Raw genomic sequence first — 21,917 nt, forward strand, 5'->3', positions numbered from 1 at the left:
AAAACTCATCGGATTTAGACGTGTGCGCCGAATATTCGGCGTAAAATCGGCGTGCATCGGCGTAGGGCTTCTCAAACAATTATGAACAAAGTAAACTACTTTCTAAAGATTGGATTGTAACAAATGGACATCTAGCTATGTGCTGCTGCAGAATTTTTTTGGTTTTGATGATGGTAGCCTTTCTGAGAAGGGATACGCCGAGCGGCGTGCGGTTTTCACGCCGCCGCCGCCGCCGTTTGCCACGCCGACACGCCGATGCTTCCTGGATCGGCTTCAAACAACATAACCATAAACTTTTTCCACCAGTGCATGGGTATAACCCCCCTTTACCTATCCCCGTTTAAAAAATATAGTATTTTTGATTCTTGTTGGCTTGGGGAGCCGCACGCCGATTCACGCCGATTTCTCATCGGCGCGGCGCGGCGCGGCGGCGCACACCTCTAATCGGATTTATTAAAGAATTTTTAGTAAAACCCGAAATTTTGATAAATATTTTTCGTCTGCCCCCTCAAAATGCAAAATCCAGCCATAAATTTTTGAAGGGGGGGAGACAAAAAGTGAAAAATAAATTTGTATCAGCCTTATAAAAGACAACATATAATATACAATATATATATCATATAAAAGGCGGCTATGTTGTCCTACATTCCAATTGATCACACAACTGAAACTTCCACAGACTGATCTTCTCATCCAAAGGCACGATTCTAGAGGGTACCTTGGAATTCTACGACATTTTCAAATTTGGGTCAGTCTATTTCGCACTCGTTTGCGAGGCAGTTAACGCTGAGGCTATAGTATGTAGTGTGTACCTTTTCTTGTGTAATATGGGGATTGGTTGGCGGCTTTCTCAGTATTTTCATCTTGGAAAAGCAAAATAGAACTAAAATTTTATGTCTTTATTGGCAATTCTATCGTCACTACATATTTCATGGAAACCATCGATCATATAATTACATGTATCAAATCTAGTACATTTCATAATTTCAATTCGTTGACTCCACACCTTTTGTTTTATGGAGCTGTTTGTTTCTATTATTCTCTACAATTCTACTCTACATGCACCTTATTTCTCGAGAAAAATCGTTCACGTCATCTAAAAATCTAAACATTAAAAGGAATCCCAACAACCCCTTCCCCATTTCTTGGTATTTCTTTGTACATCAAATCACCAGCGTTCAATCATTATAGCCTCTAATGAATTACCGCTAGACACGGTTTCATTTCGAACATCATACAGTACCTATCAGTAAGAAAAAAGATTCGTGATAACCTTTCATCAGTATTAGGGGTGAATTCGCGCGTTCCGGTGATGGATCTTCTATTCATTGTGCTTGGGCAGCCGGCGCTGCTACCCAGGCCAGGCTCGGCCCGTGCGTCGCGTTTTCCATTCATCTACTCATTCAAGCAAAAAATCTGCTTCGACGAGTTTGGGTTTATGGCCTTCTATTATTTGGTACATTTTTTTTTTTCGCTGGATTTGACCGGATCAATGATGACAATGGTTCTATTCGGAAGATGCTGGGTGGTAGAATGTTTGACGCTTTTGAAAAATTAAACAATGCTCTATTGTTTCTAAGTAACGAACTGTGATAGCGTGCACCAATCGGTAGATTGTTTAATTGACCGTTCCGCTATTTGTGATTAGAGTGTTATTATACTCCGACTGTGACTAGAAAAATAGAAGGCTTTTTTAATTGCACCCAAGTATGTGGCCAATAGAATGAAATGAGTGCTCCAAGGAGAGTTTCGAGTACAGGTAATCTTCGATATAACGTACCCTCGATATAGTGAATTCGATATAACGTACATTTTGCTTCGATATGACGTACAAAATTGCTCTTTCGAATTTTTTGTTCAACATTGCACTCGAAGGAGCGATTAGGAGGTCAGGTCGCACATGCACCTCGGTTTTGCGGACGATATTGATCTCATCGGCATCGATCGTGGGGCAGTGGAGGAAGCTTATGCTCCTCCAAAGAGAGAGACAACGTGGATAGGCTTGACGATTAACTCTACCAAGACGAAGTACATGATAGCGGATAGAAACAGAAGCAGGCCTAGTGGCGTTAGTGCTGAGGTAGTGATTGATGAGGATGTGTTTGAAACACTTGTGACATTTGACAATGACGTTTCCCGTGAAGTGAAAAGGCGCATTGCAGCTGCGAATAGGGCCTTTTACGGATTGCGTAGCCAGCTTAGGTCCCGTAACTAGCAAACGCAAACAGAATTCGCTCTGTATGAGACACTGATTCTTCCGGTTGCCCTCTATGGTCACGAAGCGTGGACGTTAAAGGAGATACATCGAAAATCTTTTGGAGTTTTTGAGCGCAAAGTGCTGCGGACGATTCTCGGTGGAAAACAAGAAAATACGGCAGACGTCGGGGGGCTGGACACGTAGTGCGAATGTCGGAAGAAATAATAGCGAAAACAATATTCAGCAGAGAACTTGGTAGAGGTAGGCGACTTCGTGGACGGCCGCGTACTCGCTGGCTGCATGCTGTTGAAGAAGATCTACGATCCCTACACGTTCGGGGAAACTGGAGTAACATCGCCCAAGACCGACGAAGATAGTGCTCTATTATACTCTCGGCGTTGGAGTAAAGTTACTTAGTAGCCAACAAGGTATCAATAATGTGTTCCCAGTCAGCTTAGCAAAGTACAGTAGATTCACTTCGGATTATACAGGACCTCGCGATCAAGACGACTTACTCTGCCAAAACTCCACTCCTGAATGAGGCACATTGAGGCACATTGGCATTGACATTGAGGCACGTTGACAAACTCGTCATGATGCTTGCTAGGGGAAGGGCAGGCAAGGGGAATGACACTATCCTTGATTCACACCACACATTCTCGCTTTTTCTCGGAATCGCTACCAGGTATTTCTCCAGAATTCGGATTGATCCTTTTGGGTTATCTCTGACTTCTTGCAGAAATTTCCCCAGGAGATTTATTTGAAAGGATTTCTTAAAAAAAAAACTAAAATAATCAACAAAATCCCTGGCAATAAATTTCCGGAGAAACATGGGGAATATACAGGAAATATTGCGAGAAACTCTGAGAAAACTTATTCGAAAAATATAGAGAAATGCTTTGCTTCTAAGAGAAATTCTGGATGCGGAAAATCCCGGAAAACCTTCTGGAAGATAACTTTGACCCTGGAAAAACATATGAAGAAATTCCGCTAATTTCTCGGAAAAATCCCTTAGAGAAATTCTTGAAAGAACTTTAGATACACATTCGAAGAGTCTTCGGATGGAATTCAGCTTCAAACTTTGGAAGCATTTTGGATAAGCCTCTGGGAGACTGGAAGGTACTTCTGCAGAGATTTTGTTGAAAACTCCTGCCAATATTCTCCTAGTAGGAACTCTGGTTGAACTCCTAGGCAGGGATGCCATATATGCAGACTTATCTGTATTATACAGATTTTTAAGCATCCATACAGATTCCGTTTTATATGAAATGCAGATTTTTGAGCTAGAGGGGCCATTTCATTTTTGTATGGGATACTGATCTTTCTTCCAAATTTTGTATGGGATACAGATTTTTGAAAATTGTGATACAGATTTTTCAAAAAATCATCTGGCATCCCTGCTCCTAGGATCAACTCTGCGAAATCCCGGAAGGAACACTGGAAAAATCATGGAATATACTCTGGCGGGAAATCCGGAAAGCAAATTTCGATAAATCAAACGGGGCTTCCGGGAAGGAGTTCAAGGAATGATCTTGGATACAGTTTCGGAATAAATCCTGAGAAGAAATTCAAAACCGAGTTTTAGATAGATTTCAAAGAAAATTGCCAAACAAACTCCAAGAAAAATTCCGGAAAACTCTCTAAAATGAGACAAGGAGCAAGTTGGGTTCCACGGGTAAGAACTGTTACTTCGTTTGATATACTACCGATTGTGAAACACAAGGAAGGTTGTCATCGCCAAGGATATTGTCGTTGAAGAACTGTCACGTTATCAGGAAGCGATTTGTCCTTCGAAGCCGAGCTACAGCTGTGATCGATCGCCGCTCTCCTCCGCCGGAGAATGTGCTGATTGTTCGAGAAGTGCCGAATATCGGAGCTGTGTAGAATGCCGGTGAAGAGCAGTTGAGCCGGAAATTGTTGTTGTTCACCAGGAGGACGAGTTCGATGACTGGTTGAACGATATGTATTATTCCGCAAGAGATTGAACCAGATCCTCTCGAGATTTATCACAGGTAGGGTATTTGGAATGCGCCAGGTAAGTTGGATGACAATTCAATTATCGCTTAAGCAATCAACGCAAAACTTTAAACAACTTAAGGAAAAAATCCCGGAAACTTTTCAATCGAGCAAAAGTTTCTGGAAAATGGGATGAATATAAAAATAAACCCGGATTGATCCACCTAGTGGAGATAGTGCCTTTCTCGTCGAATATGTACTCATGACGTTTCCGTTGACGTGAGCTGAAATGCTCCTGAATCATGAGAATACTTTACTAAGAATTTTATCAGAGCCATCATTGAATTGACTTGAAACTTATTGATGGCACATATTCCGACATTATGTTCAACGTATAGGCAGAGCTGAAAAATATCAGACCTCTCAGTTGACAGCTTGACCTCCTTCACTATCACTGGAGGCCGATCAACACCAAGACGATACAACTTTTTCACAAACACAGATACCTTAACGATTTTCGACAAAGTATTTTCTACACACTTCTACACACGCTTTATTTTATTATCATTGGCTACAAGATGCATGTAAAATTTGACAAAAACATGCAAGTAACTGAAATTTTTCATACTGAATCCCATTCAACTTTCAACTACATTACAGTGCGTGAGGGAGCAACCAGTCGCACAAAAATTTTACGCAGTCATTTTAGACGCGAAAGAGAATTGAAAAAGTTGTTATTACGGAGTTATTACGATTAAAATTTAATTTTCCCATACAACGTTGACCCATCCTTCTGCATTATTACACCACAGGAATCTGAAATGGTGTGATTGGATGAGATCGTCTTAGTTTTGTCAAGATATCTATCGCTTGCTTTAATTTTTCTCACTTTTGAATTCCGACGAAGCACCCAACGCTAGTTTTGGAATACCACCGGTAGTTTCTTATGTGGTCTGAGACTATTTTCTTGCTTACCGTTCATCAGTTTATCGGAAAATCCGCGATTTGACGTGTCGCATGCATGGGTTTGGTTCGCTTTTATATTTGGCCACTTCCAGCGGAACACTCGGAACCGGTTGTCCCAAATATGGTCTGAAACTATTTTCTTGCTAACCGTTCATCAGGTTACCTAAGGAGCCGCGATTTGATGTGTCGCATGCATGTGTTTGGTTCACTTAAATATTTGGCGGTGGAGCGGGCCTGGTTTGATGGTTAGAACACAAGACTATCATGCCAAGAGCCTGGGATCGAATCCCACTCCCGACATATTCACAAAACGTAGGTTCTTCCTTCGGAAGGGAAGGGTCCCGAGATGAACTAGCTTCGAGTTAAAAATCTCATTAATAAAGACAAAAAAAAAATATATTTGGCCACTTCCGGAGGGAACCCGGAACCGGTTCCGGAACACCACCGGTTGTCTCAAATATGGTCTAGAACTATTTTTTACAAACCATTCATCAGTTCGCCTAAGGAGCCGCGATTTGATGTGTCGCATGCCTGGGTTTGCTTCACTGTTATATTTGGCCACTTTCGGCGGGACCTCCGGAAACGGTTTTGGAACACCGGTAGTTTCTTATGTGATCTGAGACCATTTTCTTGCTAACCGTTCATCAGGTTATCGCAAAGGGCGCGATTTGACGTGTCGCTTGCCTGGGTTTGTTTCATTTTTATATTTGTCCACTTCCGGCGGGACGCCCGGAACCGGTTCAGGAACACTACCGGTTCAGATATATCTGAGACTATTTTCCTGTTAACCGTTCATCAGGTTATTGAAAAAGCTGCGATTTGATGAGTCGCATGTATGGGTTTGGTTCACTTTTATATTTGGCCACTTCTGGTGGGACCTTCGGAACCGGTTTCGGAACATTACCGGTTCAGATATGGTCTGAGCCTATTTTCTTGCTTACCGTTCAACATATTATCGAAAATGCCGTGGTTTGATGTGTCGCATGCGTGGGTTTGTTGCATTTTCATATCTAGCCCCTTCCTGGGGTACCGATCCGGAACGCCTAAATGGCCATAATTCCGGAACGGCTGGACCGATCCGAACCATTTTCAATAGCAAACAATGGGACCAGATTCCGCGTCGAATGAACCGTCGGTCATTAAAATCGGTTGAGATTTACTGCCGAAAAGTGACGTGAGTTCGTTTGTACACATACACACACACATACACACACACATACACACACACAGACATCACCTCAATTCGTCGAGCTGAGTTGATTGGTATATGTGACTCGAATCTCCGGGCCTCCTATCAAAAAGTCATTTTTGGAGTGAACATATAGCCTTTCCAGTACACTTGGTGTACGAGAAAGGCAAAACCCTTACACTTTACAATAAAGAAATAAGAAAATCTCGAAGGAAAACCTGGAGGTCTTATTGTGAAAACATAGAAAAAACCCCAGATGTAGCAAAACTGCAAAAAGTTCTTTCCAAAGACCATTCAAATGGCCTGGGAAGTTTGAAGAAAACAGACGGGAGTTTCACTGTTGATACAAACGAAACACTTAAAATAATGATGGAAACTCATTTCCCTGGATCAAGTTTACTATCAAGTGATGATGAAGATGGTACGGGAGTTGATGAAAACTATAGGCCAATACGGACTGTAGACACCAACTTTATTATACCGGATACAATCTTCACACGATCTAAAGTTGAATGGGCAGTGAACTCCTTCCAACCATTCAAATCTCCGGGAAGGGATGGCATATTTCCTGCACTTCTTCAGAAGGGTGGAAAAGAGTTGCTAGATATCCTTACTAGTATTTTTAAATGTAGTTTAACTTTAGGGCATATACCTAAAGTATGGACTCAAGTTCGAGTAGTTTTTATTCCAAAAGCGGGTAAAAAAGACAAAGCACAACCAAAATCTTTCAGGCCTATAAGTCTTACGTCTACCATACTCAAAATTATGGAAAAGATAATAGACGAATACATAAAATCAAATTATTTACAAAGATATCCTCTCAGTAGATATCAATTTGCTTACCAATCCAATAAATCTACAGTCACAGCTCTTCACGAACTAGTTACAAAAATAGAAAGTACGCTTAACAGGAAAGAAATTGCTCTTGTAGCATTTCTTGATATAGAAGGTGCTTTTGATAATGCATTTGATGTGCATCTTACAATGACAAATAGAAACTTCGATCCTTGTATCAAAAAGTGGATAATGGAAATGCTAAATAATAGGAAAGTATCGGCTGAATTGGGAGAATCATCCATAACTGTAAAGACTACCAGGGGATGTCCTCAAGGGGGTGTATTGTCCCCCTTACTATGGTCACTTGTTGTTGATGATCTTCTTAATACACTAGTGGAAAAAGGCTTCGAAGTCATCGGTTTTGCAGATGACGTAGTTATAAAAGTGCGTGGAAAGTTTGACAGTATCATAACAAACAGAATGCAATATGCACTAAACTGCACCTGGCGTTGGTGTCAAAACGAAGGATTGAACATCAACCCTTCAAAAGCAGTTTTAGTGCCATTTACCCGCAGAAGAAAACCTGCTTTGAAAACTTTGAAAATTAACGGATCTATCTTAAAATACTCGTCAAATGCTAAATATCTGGGAGTAATTCTAGATGATAAACTTAACTGGAACTTACACTTAGAACATGTAATTAACAAAGCCACGAATGCTCTTTGGGTAAGTAAAACTACGTTTGGAAGAAAATGGGGCCTCAAACCAAAAATGATTCATTGGATCTATACGGTTATCGTAAGACCCAGGATAGTCTATGCGTCGCTGGTTTGGTGGCCTAAGACAAAACAATATACAACACAAAGAAGACTCGAAAAGTTACAACGTTTGGCTTGTATGGCTATAACAGGAGCAATGCATAGTACACCGTCAAAGGCCTTAGATGCCGCTCTTTATAAACTTCCACTGCATCAATATGTGCAAAAGGAAGCTGAAAAGAGTGCCCTAAGGCTAAGAAGAAATACTATATTACTGGAAGGTAATCTTGTCGGCCATCTCAGTATACTGAAAGATTTTCCCGTTAATCAATTAGTAGTAATGAATGAAGACTGGATGGATAAGAAACTGAACTTTGATATACCATACACAGTGGTCAACACTGATCGTCAAGTATGGGAATCGGGGGGACCGAATATCTTACCAGGATCGGTTATTTTCTACACAGATGGCTCAAAAATGAATCATGGCACTGGAGCTGGAATTACCGGGCCAGGGCTGAATATTTCAATATCAATGGGAAAATGGACAACCGTTTTTCTTGCAGAAATATATGCAATTCTGGAGTGTGTGTCTGTATGCCTTAAGAGGAAGTACAGGTATACACGGATTTGCATATTTTCAGATAGTCAGGCAGCTTTGAATGCACTAAAATCTTTCACATGTCAGTCTAAACTGGTGTGGGAATGCATTGAACTACTGAAACAGTTGGCCGCTACAAACCAGGTTAATCTGTACTGGGTACCTGGCCACTGTGGAATAGAAGGTAATGAAAAAGCTGATACACTTGCCAGAGAAGGCTCTGAAGTTCAATTCATAGGCCCAGAACCATTCTGTGGTGTATCTAAATGTGAAATACAAATGGAAGTAAAGCGATGGGAGGATCAAATGATACAATCAAACTGGATTGCTACGAAAACATCAAGACAATCCAAACTGTTCATAACTTCGAATGACAAAACTACAGAAAAACTATTAAACCTAAATAAAAAATCTCTGAGCATAGCTATTGGGCTTCTCACGGGGCACTGCCCGACACGATATCATTTGAAAAATATGAATCGATGTCAAACTGATGTCTGTCGATTCTGTAACTATGCAATTGAGACCTCTCACCATCTGTTATGTGACTGTCCAGCACTATTTGTGCGTAGAAGACAATATTTTACCAAGGGTATTCTAAATCCTTCTGAAATTTGGTTGAAAAATCCCAATTTGATGGTTGATTTTATCCTAAGAATCATCCCAGATTGGGGTACTTCGCATACAGGGTGCGGCAGGAAAAAATGCGAAAAGTTCAAGGCGCTATTACACACTGAATATAGGATATATATGACAATTTTTCAATGGCAGTGTATCAGTCAACGTCTATATTCTAGCACTACAAAATAAAAATTAACATATTTGATTTTTAACATGTGATAATGTAAGCCTAAAAAGTCGGTATCAAAAAACTGCGCGCCCAATGGTCATTAGACAAAATGGCTATTATAGTAAAAAAAATGCTTCAATTCGATGAAAAACCAGGCCATATTAGTCCAGAGCCATGTAGTTTCACATACCAGATGAAATAAATACATATATATGATATTAATGTAGAGATAATTAAAAGTTTTGTTTTGTCAGGTATGAAATTTAGCGACCTGTGTGCTTTTCAGTGGTTTGAAAATTTTGATGGTCTTCAGCTTCAGGTGCCGTCTTGTAAAGATTTGTGCCCAAGAAGGGATTTTTTTTAAATAACTTTTCAGAAAATTAGCCTGTTAGAGATCATGGAACGTTAAAACATTGATTGGTTAACGTCAAATGGAGGAAAATGAGGTTTGAAGTTGAAAAACACTTTCGCATTTTTTCCTGCCGCATACTGTAATCAGCAAACGACGTCAACCCTCAATGGTGACTCGTCGTCCTGAACAAACGCGAAACTAAACAGGGGTATACCACAATAGATCAAAGTAATGGTCGCAGTGGTTCAAATCCCAACAAAAAAAAAAAAAAAAAAACAAAGCAATCAACGCGGAAATCTACGTGGAGAACCTCCCTGAGACTATCGACGCACATTTACGGCCAATAATAATTGTAAGTGTGTTGTTCGACTCAAGCCGAATCCAAAGGAAACCTTGGAAAGAATAAAAGCCTGGCTAGTTGCAAAGGGTTTCATTCAGCGCCATGGGTTAAGCCTTAGCCCATGGTAATCAGGATGGCCATTATGCGTATGATGCACTAAAACCTCAATTTATGCATGCTATTTTTATGCACTTTTAATTTATGCATCTTTTTTTATGCTCTGCATAAAAAGAGGGAGAGCTACTCAGAACGAACATTGTGCATAATAATATTTATTAATGACGGCAACTATTGCAACGGCGACCAGGGGATGTTTATAGGGATGAGCAAAGGGAGGTCGCAAGGGAGTTTTAGGGGTCCCATGGGGTTTCCGTGGGGTTCCAGGAGATCTCAAAGGAGTTTTCGGGTGTCTGAGTGGAGGGGTTTTCGAAAGCATTGCAGAGAGTTTCAGATGATTTTCGACGGTATCCATCGGCGGCCAGGGGCGTTTATAGGGGAGAGAAGAGAGGTTACAGGGACGTTTCAGGGGATCCCAAGGGGTTTCAGGAGGTACCAGGAGATTCCAGGGGCGTTTCAGGCCGGACCCAGCGGATTTCAGAGGGATACCTGGCAATCTCAGAAGTGTTTCAGGAGGTTTGGAGGCGTTACAGGTACGTTTTAGAGGGTTTCCGTGGGTGTCACGTGCGTTACTTGGGGTCCGAGTGGGTCTTAAAGGTATTCGGGGTCACTTTTGGGGGTTAAGATGCGTTGCATTGGGTCCGAGGGGATTTTAGGGGGATTTTGGAGGCATTTCAGGAAGTTTAAGAGCATTTTCGGCGGGATTCAGAGGCGTTACGAAAGAGTTTTCGGGGTTTTCGGAGCGTCTCAGGTGCGTTACTGGGGTCCACGGGGGTTTAAGGGGGATTTAGGAGGCATTGCAGAATGTCCCAGTGTTTTCGGTGGGTTTCTGTGGCATTACGGAACCGTTACGGAAAAGTTTTCAGGGGTTTCGGAGCGTCGCAGATGCGTTACATGGGCTTCGAGAGAGTTTCAGGGGGATTTTGTAGGCATTTCAGAAAGTTTGAGAGCATATTCGGAGGGACTCGGAAGCACTACGGAGAAGTTTTCGAGGGTTTCTGAGTGTCTCAGGTGCGCACCTTAAAACCTCTCGAAACGCCCCCAAAATGCTTTCAAACGCCCCTTAAAAGCTCTAGGAACTCTTAAAATGTTCCTAAAACTCCCTTAAATTCTCTGAAATTTCGTGAAACGCCCCTCAAATCCCTTGTAACGCCTTTTAAAGGCTCCTGCAATCCCCTGCATTTTCCTTAAAGCCCCTTGAAACGTCCCTGAATTTCCTAATTTCTATTGAAATGCCTCTGAATTCCCCGTAATCCCATTAAAACACAAAAAAAAACTGACAGAACGCCCTTAAAAGGCTACTCAAATCCCCTGAAACATCCCCCTGAAACGCCCCTGAAGCCTCCCATTTTTAGGTTATCTGGAAAACTTTATAGCCGAGGCGGTAAACGCACGGGAATTCAGCTTGACCATGCTGAGGGTGACGGGTTCGATTCCCGGTCGGTCAAGGATCTTTTCGTAAAGGAAATTTCCTTGACTTCCTTGGGCGTGCCTGCCACACGATATACGCATGCAAAATGGTCATTGGCAGAGGAAGCTCTCAGTTAAAAACTGTGGAAGTGCTCATAGAACACTAAGCTGAGAAGCAGGCTTTGTCCCAATGAGGACTTTACGCCAAGAAGAGAGAGAGAGAGAGGAAAACTTTCTGGAAACCCCCTTAGCGCCATTGAATACCCAGGAGCAAGACCTGTTCTCGCGAACTAGATTCCCTCATTGAAGCCCAAACTTAATTTATGCACAAATTTCCCTCTTTTAATGCATATTTTAATTTATGCACATTTTTAATTTATGCACCCCCAGCCATGAGCATAAATTGAGGTTCCAGTGTACTCGTTTTGGCAAAGTAACACAATCTTGTTGTCCCTCAAATGAACGTGAAGGCTGCGCTCCTACACGGCAAGCTAATCGAGACCATCTTCATGTGACAGCTGATAGGATTTTAGGAAAGGTATTAGGTCTGAAGACTGCCAGTCAATCAATCAGTTCTCGAAGGCCTGTGACGACACGATCCATCCCCGGTTCTGAGGAGAAAATCGGGCGCCTGTTCAATACATGCCCACTGGAAGACACTGCGGTGGAATTGTCCTTCGTCGACGAGCTAGAGAACCGTGCTGCGGATATTCCAGAAGGTGGAAGCGTAGAAGATCAATGGAGCGCCATCAAGAACGCCTTCGCCACCGGCAAGTATAATTTGGGTGAGCTACGCACCCGGAGAAAGAAGTGGATCACAGATGACACCTGGAGGAAGATAGAGGATCGAAGGAACGCCAAAGCTGCGATAGAGCGAGCGAAAACACGAGGAGCCAAAGCCGTCAGCGCTATTCACCTCTCCAGAAGGAAATGAAGCGTTCATGTAGGCGGGACAAAAGAGCATTGACGGACTTACTAGTCGACGAAGGCGAGAAAGCCGCAAGTATCGGCGACATTCGTTTCTTCCACGATGTCTCACGTCGTCTTAGTGGGTCTAAGCTGGTCTAAGGTCTATGTTATTGAAACGCTGGTTCGAGCACTTTGGAAACCTTTTTCAAGTATCGGCTACGCCACCAACGCCTCAGCATGATCCGACAAGGGTTCCACGTATTACCCGTGTCAACACCGAAGCTCCATCACTGCCGTAATTCTGCAAAGTGACGTAAGCGACATTGATAGTTTTGGCCCATTTTTTGGATATTATGCAAAAATCTCTTGCTCATCCTCTAAGTTTCTTTCCATAGATGATAGATTACGATTAGATCTTGCATTCTTATACAGCAGGCATACCATAGTGTCATTTTTACACCAGATATGATATATAATATACCAAAAAATATCGACATATTGAATGGCGCTTACGTCACTTTGCAGAATTACGGCAGATCACTGCAGGGGATAGAAACAGCCATCCGTAGCATGAAATCGAACAGGGCCCCGGGGGTCGATCGCATATCAGCTGAGATGTTCAAAACTGATCCCGTAGCATCTGCACAACTGCTACATCAATTATTCCGCAACAAATGGGAAACCGTGACATTTCCGGTCGATAAGATACAAGGCGTCTTCGTGAAGGTACCCAAAAAGGGTGACCTGACAGTATGCGATAATTGGCCTTGCTTTGCATCGTTTTCAAAGACCTCTGTAAAGTGATCCTGAACCAGTTTCAGGAGAAGATAGACGCAACTCTTGTCACGCTATTGTCCGCATCTTCTTGGAGCAAATCAAGGAATTCCAAGAGTGTGGGCTTCGTGGCCGTGTGGTTAGCGGCGTCAGTCATTTAGGCGTATTGTGAGTGCCACGGAGTGAGGGTTCGATTCCCGCTCCAGCCGGAGGAAACTTTTCGTCAAAACGAAATATCTTCCACTGGTCCACTGGGTGTTCCGTGTTGTCCGTTGCCTAATGTTAGTGAATGTGTTCAGTCTGTGCAACCTCTGGTTGAAGACGGTGTAGTGTCTTTTTTTTTTTAAAGAGTCATTGTACCTGGTGTTCATTGATTACGAAAAAGTTTTCGACCGTCTCAATCATAAAAACATGTGGCGAGCCCTCAGGCGCAAGGGTATCCCTGAAAAAAATCAACGGCCTCATTGAAGCACAGTACAGGGCATTTTCGTGCAGTGCAGAGTACTGCACAACGGTATCTTGTCCGACCCCATCCGAGTCGTTGCTGGAGTGAGGCATGGATGTATCCTTTCACTGCTACTGTCCTGGTAGGTGCGATTGGTCGTGAGCCAAATCGTGGGTTGCTGTGGCAGCCCATTACCACCTAAATGACTTCGAACTGGCTGATGACGTTGCTCTTCTAGCTCAACGGTGCTCTGATATGCAAAGTATGCTCGATGACCTTCCAATCGCTCCTTGGTGGCAGGTCTTACCATCAAATCGTTCTATGTAAACATGGTCAACCCTTCCAGTTTTACGGCAGCTGGGCAAGCAGAGAATGCTGAAATCTTCTAATATATTGGTAGCCAAATGGTGGCCGATGGCACTGAAATCGACATAGATGCACGGATCAAGAAGGTGAGGGCTGCCTATGGAAAAACAATCAGATTAAATTGTCGACGAACCAAAATCAAAATTTTGAACTCGAACGTTGAATCTAAGCTGCTGTACACCAGTGAAACTTGGTGTGTATCAATGGAGAATACTCAACGAATGCAGATCTTCATCAATAGATGATCAATAAATCAATAGATGGATCTCCAACGTGGAACTCCATCGTCGATATCATCAAAGGCCGATAGCGTCAGAAACTCGGGAGCGAAAGTGGAAGTGGGTCGGCCACACTCTACGCAGGGGCGGAAACGAAATCGACAAGCAAGCGTTAAATTGAAACCCAGCAGGACATCGCAGCAGAGGCAGACCCTGAGGCTCAGGGTCTGGTCAAGGCGATGACTGGCAATCGCCCAGGATGAAAATCTTTCAATTCGCTCCTCTGCACCACCGTGGGAGCCCAGGACTAAAAGTAAGTAATTATTCATTAGCGCTCTGTTTTAGTTTTGTTCAATTTTCTACTGTCCCATCCCCAGAACCATGTCATCTACTAGCGCCTAGCCGGTCAACCCCCACCACCCTACGACTTAAAAAATGCCAGATTGTGCTTGTTTTTATAGAATTTCCTGAACGTCAACCGCCAGAAAGCGATCCGAAAGTCCACGTTATAGAAGGCATAGATGAACGGATTTATGGCGCTATTGATCCACCCAAGCCAGGTGAGAAACGCCATCAGTGGTTTGCTCTGCGAGTGCTCCGGCAGGAACGGCATCAACAGATAGTACACGAAGAAGGGCAACCAACAGGCAATGAAGCCTCCCACCACCATGCTGAGGGTTTGTGCCGTTTTTGTTTCGCGATTAAGTGAGGAAATCCTAATGGGAATGCGCTTGCCACCGTGAACCCGCACCTTGGTGGAGTTTAGTCCACTGTTGGTCACGTTGGACACGCAGGACTCGGCCAGCGATATCTGACTGGCACTGAACTGGACCGTGTTGATTGGCCTCATCTCGTAGTGGCTGCCGTTTCCGCCGTTGCTGCCACCCATGACCGATGTGAGGCCGACGGCGGATGCCCGTGGGGCAGTTAGTTGGTGGCGCGTGGCACTCGGCGTGTTACGGGCCGAGCTTAGAAACTCGTACAAAGTTTGGTGCGAGTTGGCATAGTTGGACGATACGTTCCGGCTCACGTAGCCACCCTGCTTTGGACTGGTGTCTATTTCCGAGGTGTAGTTGTCGATGTCGATTTCACAGTTTTTCTCGGTCGCCTGGAATAGAGTGGTGATAGAAAATGAATAACTAAAATGTTCGATGAACAAATAAGAATGTATCGGGACTATTTGTGCGGGGCCCTTTTTTGGACTCTTTCCACTATAACTCAGTCAAATTTATACCAATTGGCTTGAGTTAACGCCGTTGGATACTGCGTACAAAAATATGTCAATTGCTATAATATTGACTGACAAATTGTTCTGAGTAAAGTTCCCAAATTGCCAGAAAAGCTTTTCCACCGCAAGTACAACACACAGCAATTGATTGAACTCACATCGAATACCACCAGACCATAACCCCGCTTACCTCGGTTTTGGTCATCCGGTGCTGCCGGGAAGTAAGCACGCAGCAAATCTTCGAGTACACGTACAGCATCACGCTCATCGGTATGAAGAAGGATCCCATCGCCGAAAAGACCACGTAGCCCTTGTTCTGGTTGTACTGGCACTCGTTCCGTTCCCGATCCTGGTCGTACCTGTTTGGGGGGGGGAGTGGGAATAAAGTACACATCAAAAGAAAAACGCGAAAGAAAAACTTCAAGCAAACATGAGGTAGGCAGCGCAAGCAAATCTCAGAATATACATATTTGATCGAAGGGAACACGGTGGAAGGTTTCCCATCTCTCCAATTCTCAGCACTCATTTCGAACCACTTTCTTATGGATTTATTTTTGGCGCTTGTCCCCTTTATGTTTGGGAGTAAGGGTATGTGTTAGAGGCGCCCTATCAATACGATCTAAATCAGCACATTTTTCTATTACAAAATGATAATCTGTATTGTGCAAAACTCACGGTAATGCTTAAGGCGAAACTGGAAGCATTTCCTCACTTTTTGGTTTTTGATTTTTTATTAAATAACGAAGCAATATTTTCAAAATCGGTTTTCGTGCACATGTAGAGTATAAATCAAGGTATCTTCTGAATTTTTGTTGTAGTGGAAAATGTTTTTCGTTTTTGCAGAAACCATTTTTGAACAAAATATCACAAAAAAATGGTTTCTGCGAAAACGGAAAACATTTTCCACCTCAAAAAAAAAAATCAGAAGATACCTTGATCTATACTCTACATGTGCACGAAAACCGATTTTGAAAATATTGCTTCGTTATTTAATAAAAAATCAAAAACTGAAAAAATGAGAAAATGCTTCCAGTTTCGCCTTAATCGACACACACGAGTGAACTTATTAGTTTCGGAGCAGAGCAAGCCTAGACGTAGCGAGAGCTGAACAGTTAACTCTGCGGAGCCTCTTCAGAAACTCCTAACATACGGAAGCAAACCTGTACAAGCGACATGGCACCGCTCTCAAAAATGCCTCAGCCCAGCTAGGAGTACCTTGGGCACATTAGCAAGTTCCTGATTATGGTATACTGGCAATGGCATTGGAATTAGTAATTGAAATGGTACACGATTCCCGCGCAAAGGCGGATAACAAAGCGATATCATTTCGATAATTAACTGTGTTATCAGTGTTATCATTTTGTTATTCTGGTTATCATTTTTTCCACTTGATGATAACCAGATGATAACAATGCCAAATTTATCAAAAAAACTTTGAGCTTCATTTACTCAAAAGCGAGGTTTTATCACTAACACCTTTTGCTTAAAACTTCACAGCTCAAAAACATGTTACATTTTAGACTATGGATAATTTCAGTTGGGCGGAACGGCCGCTGTTCCCGCTACATTTAATACTTTTTTATCTCTATTAAAGAGAGCCCTCGGCTGGTTCGTCTCTAGTGGTAGATGGATCATAAGGAGCCATCTCTAAAAGTGAGAAAAAAAATTACAGAGTATAAGTAGGGGGAGACTTGATCCCTGTGGAGACTTGTTCCCCCCATATTTGCTCGGAATCAAAAACATTTTCTTCTAGCATAATTTTTCCAAAACTACTCCTGGACAAATGACTATGTTTTGGCTACAAGTGATTTCGATTGTACATTGCATTATTTTCAAACGGCTGGTGGTTTGTTTTCAGTCCTTCAGAAATCTTTTAGGCGATTCCGAAAAATCTCAATAACTTTGTGAAAATTGAACCAAATCGTGTCAAAATTTCACAGCACATAGTTTTAATTAAGTACTTTCAAACTTATTTATCCAAATGAAGTTGATGTTAACATATTTTAATTTATTCAGCTTAGTATACACAACAGTCACATGGGGAAACTTGATCCCTCGAGGATTACTCGCACATTATACATGTGAAAAATAAAATTCTATTCGGAAGCTTCTATTTACTTGGAATTCTAGTCTATTCAACGATAAAATGTGTCAGATAATTAAAACTCTAGTACAAACCAAGAAAAGGGGGATCAAGTCTCCCCATTTTGAAAATATGGCATATCCTTAAAAATTTAAGGAAATCTTACAATTTCAAATGCTCCATATTCATCGAAAATACTCAAAATTCGATAAGAAAATGAATAAGAAGATTCTGGAATTATTCTCCATTTAAATAAACCATGTGATCAAAGGGGGATCAAGTGTCACCCATTTTTGAAAAATACATCATAAAACATGCCTTCATAAAAACACAGTTTTGAAAACTTTAACAATAATTTAAAGGCCTTCTGTTGTGTATTAACTTGCAATAGATGTTTACCTGCCATTTTGTACGGAAATCGGATCTAGTTTTGTGTTTTTGCCTTTTTCGTACACTAAGTGTACCGGAAAGGCTATATGTCGAGTCACATATACCAATCAACTCAGCTCGACGAGTTGAGGTGATGTCTGTGTGTGTGTGTATGTGTGTGTATGTGTGTATGTGTTTTTTTTTTCCTTCTGAACCATAGGGGGATAAATCTGCTCATCAGACACCCTAACAGGAAGGTTAGGGTAGTGTGGGGTTAAGGCCGTCTTCTACAACGCCAGTAGAAGCCAGGACTACTCTCTCCTCGACCCACTAAAACACATTCCTATGGTCGCCAAACCTTACGTCTCTCCGGAACCACCAAGAAGGTATTGCTTTAGAGAGGGGCTAGTGCATATCGCACCCTCAAGGTTAGCTGCCGTAGCCTAGCAGCAACGAACATCGATGACTCGCTCTGGAGAGTCCATCACCATAGCATGCTGGCGCTTAGCCAGTTTCCCGAGTGGTCCTCGCCACTCCCTTTGTCCTCGGAAGGCGGGCAGGGTCAACCCCGCCCGCGCCCTACTGCTGAGCGGACATCAAGAACTGATGCCCACATGCAACCCGATCTGACCTGCCCGTAAGGAAGGGTATCACTACCCTTCAGGCCCTATCAGATGCATCCGTAGGTTGCAGACAGCAGGGTCTCACCTACCCCGACCCTTGCCGGGGACCCCTTTCCAACCGCGGGCTCGGATCCAACCCAGTAGACCGACGCCACGACAGCACCGCTACCGGGACTTCCTCTCCGCGGCCACTTAATCGCTGTAAGGGTCGATCTCGACCGCAGGGCACCGGTATGACCTACGAAGCCGACTTCGAACCCCTGGACCACCTCTTGTACTGCATCTGGACTAGCCATTCTCCGAGTCCACGCGCCACCTCCTCTGTAGCTCCCAGACGATATGGGTGATAGCCGTTGAAACGGCATTCCAGCTAATCTCATCCCTACACATTCTCTGGACCAAGTTGTCCGGAGTTGTGTCCTCCCCGCATGTGGCAAGCATGCGGTCATGCATTGTGCGAAAACGCGGGCACACGAACAAAACGTGTTCCGCCGTTTCCTCTAAACCATTGCACACTGGGCATTCGGGAGAATCCGCATGCCCGAAACGGTGTAGATACTGTCGGAAGCAACTATGACCTGTAAGGACCTGTGTCAGGTGGAATGTAACTTCCCCATGGCGCCTATTAATCCAACTATCTACCCTCGGTATCAACCTATGGGTCCACCTTCCTTTGGTGGAACTGTCCCACGCGCGCTGCCATTTGACCATAGAGGCCATCCTGACAGTCTTGCGTATGCGTCTTGTGCCGCGCATTTCGAAGCACTCCATGTCCTCACTGATAAGAATGCTGATAGGCACCATACCAGTAATGACACAGAGAGCGTCGTGTGACACGGTACGGTACGCGCTTGCAACCCTCAGACACATAAGCCTGTAAGTACTTTCCAGCTTCCGTCGGTAGCATTCAGTACTTAGCGCGGTACCCCACGCCGGGCCGCCATATGGACGTAGCAACACTAGCCAGAAGCTTGCGCTTATTGGCGTACACCGCTGAGCTATTGGACATCATCCGGGACAGTGCCGCAATAGCTGTGGAGGCTCTTTTACAGGCATATTCGACGTGGCTACCGAAGGTGAGCTTATCGTCGATCATCACACCCAAGTGCTTGACAGAGCGCTTCGACAGGATAGTGCACTCTCCTACACTGATCTCCGTCTGCTGTGCCGACTTCATGTTGTTAACAACCGTCACCTCTGTCTTGTGGTGAGCCAGCTCCAGTTTTCTGGACCGCATCCACGCCTCCACAACCTTGATCGAGTGGTCGGTAGTCAACTTCACCTCCTCGATCGTTTCACCGTAGACTTCGAGCGTAATATCGTCGGCAAATCCGACAATCACCACTCCCACTGGGTACGCTAACCTCAACACCTCGTCGTACATGACATTCCATAACACCGGACCCAGGATGGAACCTTGCGGGACTCCTGAGGTTATGTGAAAGCACTTCCGACCCACCTCCGTGTCGTAAACTAGTACGCGATTCTGGAAGTAGCTTCCGAGAATCTTGTACAAGTACTCCGGTATCCCCAGACGCAAGAGCGCATCGGAAATAGCAGCCCAACTGGCGCTATTGAACGCATTCCTCACATCCAGAGTCACTACCCCGCAGAAGCGAATTCCCCTCCTCTTAGGCTCGAGTGCTTTCTCGGCGGTTTTTGTAACCGACAAGATAGCGTCTACGGTGGACCTCCCCTTCCGGAAGCCATACTGGTTGCTCGAGAGACTATTTACGCCCTCAGTGAACCTCAACATTCTATTGAGGATGATCTTTTCGAGCACCTTCCCCGCCTTGTCAATCAAGCATATTGGTCTATATGCCGACGGGTCTCCGGGTGGTTTCCCCGCCTTTGACAATAGTACCAGGCTCTGCCTCTTCCAAGCTTCTGGGAAAACTCCCTCGTCCAGGCATTTCTGCATAGCAGACCTGAACATCTCGGGAGCTTCTGCAATAGCTACTTTTAAGGCCAGGTTCGGAACTCCGTCCGGACCTGGGGCCTTACCTACGCTAAGGGACTTAGCTATCCCCGCAAGTTCCACATCGGTGACCCTCTCCTCATCGCCAGCCCCAGTCCCCGGCTGTCCTACGAAAGGAGGCCAAGGACTAGGATCATGACGCGGAAAAAGTCCTCCAACATCTCTGGAGATTGCTCTGTAGGAGCCATCACCCCTCTCTTCTTGGCCATAACGATCCTGTAAGCGTCACCCCACGGGTTCGTATTGGCACTCTGACAGAGACCCTCGAAGCAGGCCTTTTTGCTTGCTCTTATCTCGGTCTTGAGCGCGGCTTTTGCAGCGGCGAACACCACCCGCCGTTGGTTTCGCTCTTCCTCTGATCGTGCTCGCTGCATCCGCCACCTAGCCCGTAGGCAGTCGCGGCGCAGATCCGCAATCGCGTCGGTCCACCAGTAAGCCATTTCTAGGGTGGACTCGCCTAGGCATGGTCGCATCACACGCACGTGAGAGCACCGCTACCAGCTCGTCGCCGTCTAAACCGATTAAGTTTCGCTCACGGCGGAGCGCTTCCCTAAATACCTCTTCGTCGAAGTATGATGTCTTCCACCTACGAGGGCTTGGCCTTGGCCTAGCCGCCTCTTCTTCTATCCGCTGTCTGCTGTTGTTGTAGTCGATACTGTAGCGAACCGCCAGGTGGTCGCTGTGAGTGTAGCCATCGAACTACTTGTTAAGCCAGGACTACAAAAGGTCACGTCAATAATTGACTCCGCTCCGTTTCGACTATAGGTACTCTTGGTACCGACGTTAGCCAAGTCGACATCTAAGATGGCCAGTGTTTCTAGCAGGATCTGACCCCGCTGATTCGTGAAACGGCTTCCCCATTCCACAGCCCAGGCATTAAAGTCACCCGCTATTACCACCGGCCTTCGCCCTGTTAGCACGGTCGTTAAGCGGTCCAGCATTTGCGTGAACCGCTCGATCGGCCACCGCGGAGGCACATAACAGCTACAGAAGAAGACCCCGTTTACTTTGGCGACCACGAAGCCCTCGTAGGTAGTAGACACCAACTCCTGCACGGGGTATTTACCCGTCGTCCATATCGCCGCCATTTTCCTGGTCCCATCCGAGGCCCAGTTGCCGTTGCCGGCGGGTACTCGGTATGGGTCCGAAATGATGGCGATATCCGTCTCCCACTCAGAAACCGCCTGACAAAGCAGTTGCTGACCCGCATCACAGTGGTTCAGGTTCAGCTGCGTTACCTGCACTGTGATTTGTTGTTCACTGCGGCTTTCTTAAAGGCCGGGCACCCTGGACCACCCATCGTATGGCTGCTTTTCGAGGTTTTCCCGGTACAGATCATGTGTGTATGTGTGTGTGTGCGCATGTGTGTATGTGTGTGTACAAAATAAACTTACATCACTTTTAGGCAGTAAACCTCAACCGATTTCAACGAGCGATGGATCATTCGACGCGGAATCTGGTCTCATTGTTT

At 44.4% G+C, this 21,917-nt stretch overlaps 1 protein-coding gene across 2 annotated transcripts in view; it reads right to left on the reverse strand.

Moving 5' to 3' along the window:
* Positions 1-880: 880 nt before the first annotated feature.
* The window catches only part of LOC109398994 (probable G-protein coupled receptor No18), a 126,969-nt gene continuing 105,932 nt past the window's right edge, over positions 881-21,917 (reverse strand). For both annotated transcript variants that reach the window (XM_062846746.1, XM_062846745.1), the window contains exons 5-6: positions 15,584-15,752; positions 881-15,273 (exon numbers count right to left, since the gene is read on the reverse strand). In XM_062846746.1, the coding sequence (XP_062702730.1) occupies positions 14,587-15,273; positions 15,584-15,752 (856 nt within the window). In that variant the 3' untranslated portion in view covers positions 881-14,586. The remainder of the gene's footprint in view (positions 15,274-15,583; positions 15,753-21,917) is intronic.

The sequence above is a fragment of the Aedes albopictus genome, chromosome 1, assembly GCF_035046485.1.
Source record: "Aedes albopictus strain Foshan chromosome 1, AalbF5, whole genome shotgun sequence".
Taxonomy (NCBI): domain Eukaryota; kingdom Metazoa; phylum Arthropoda; class Insecta; order Diptera; family Culicidae; genus Aedes; species Aedes albopictus.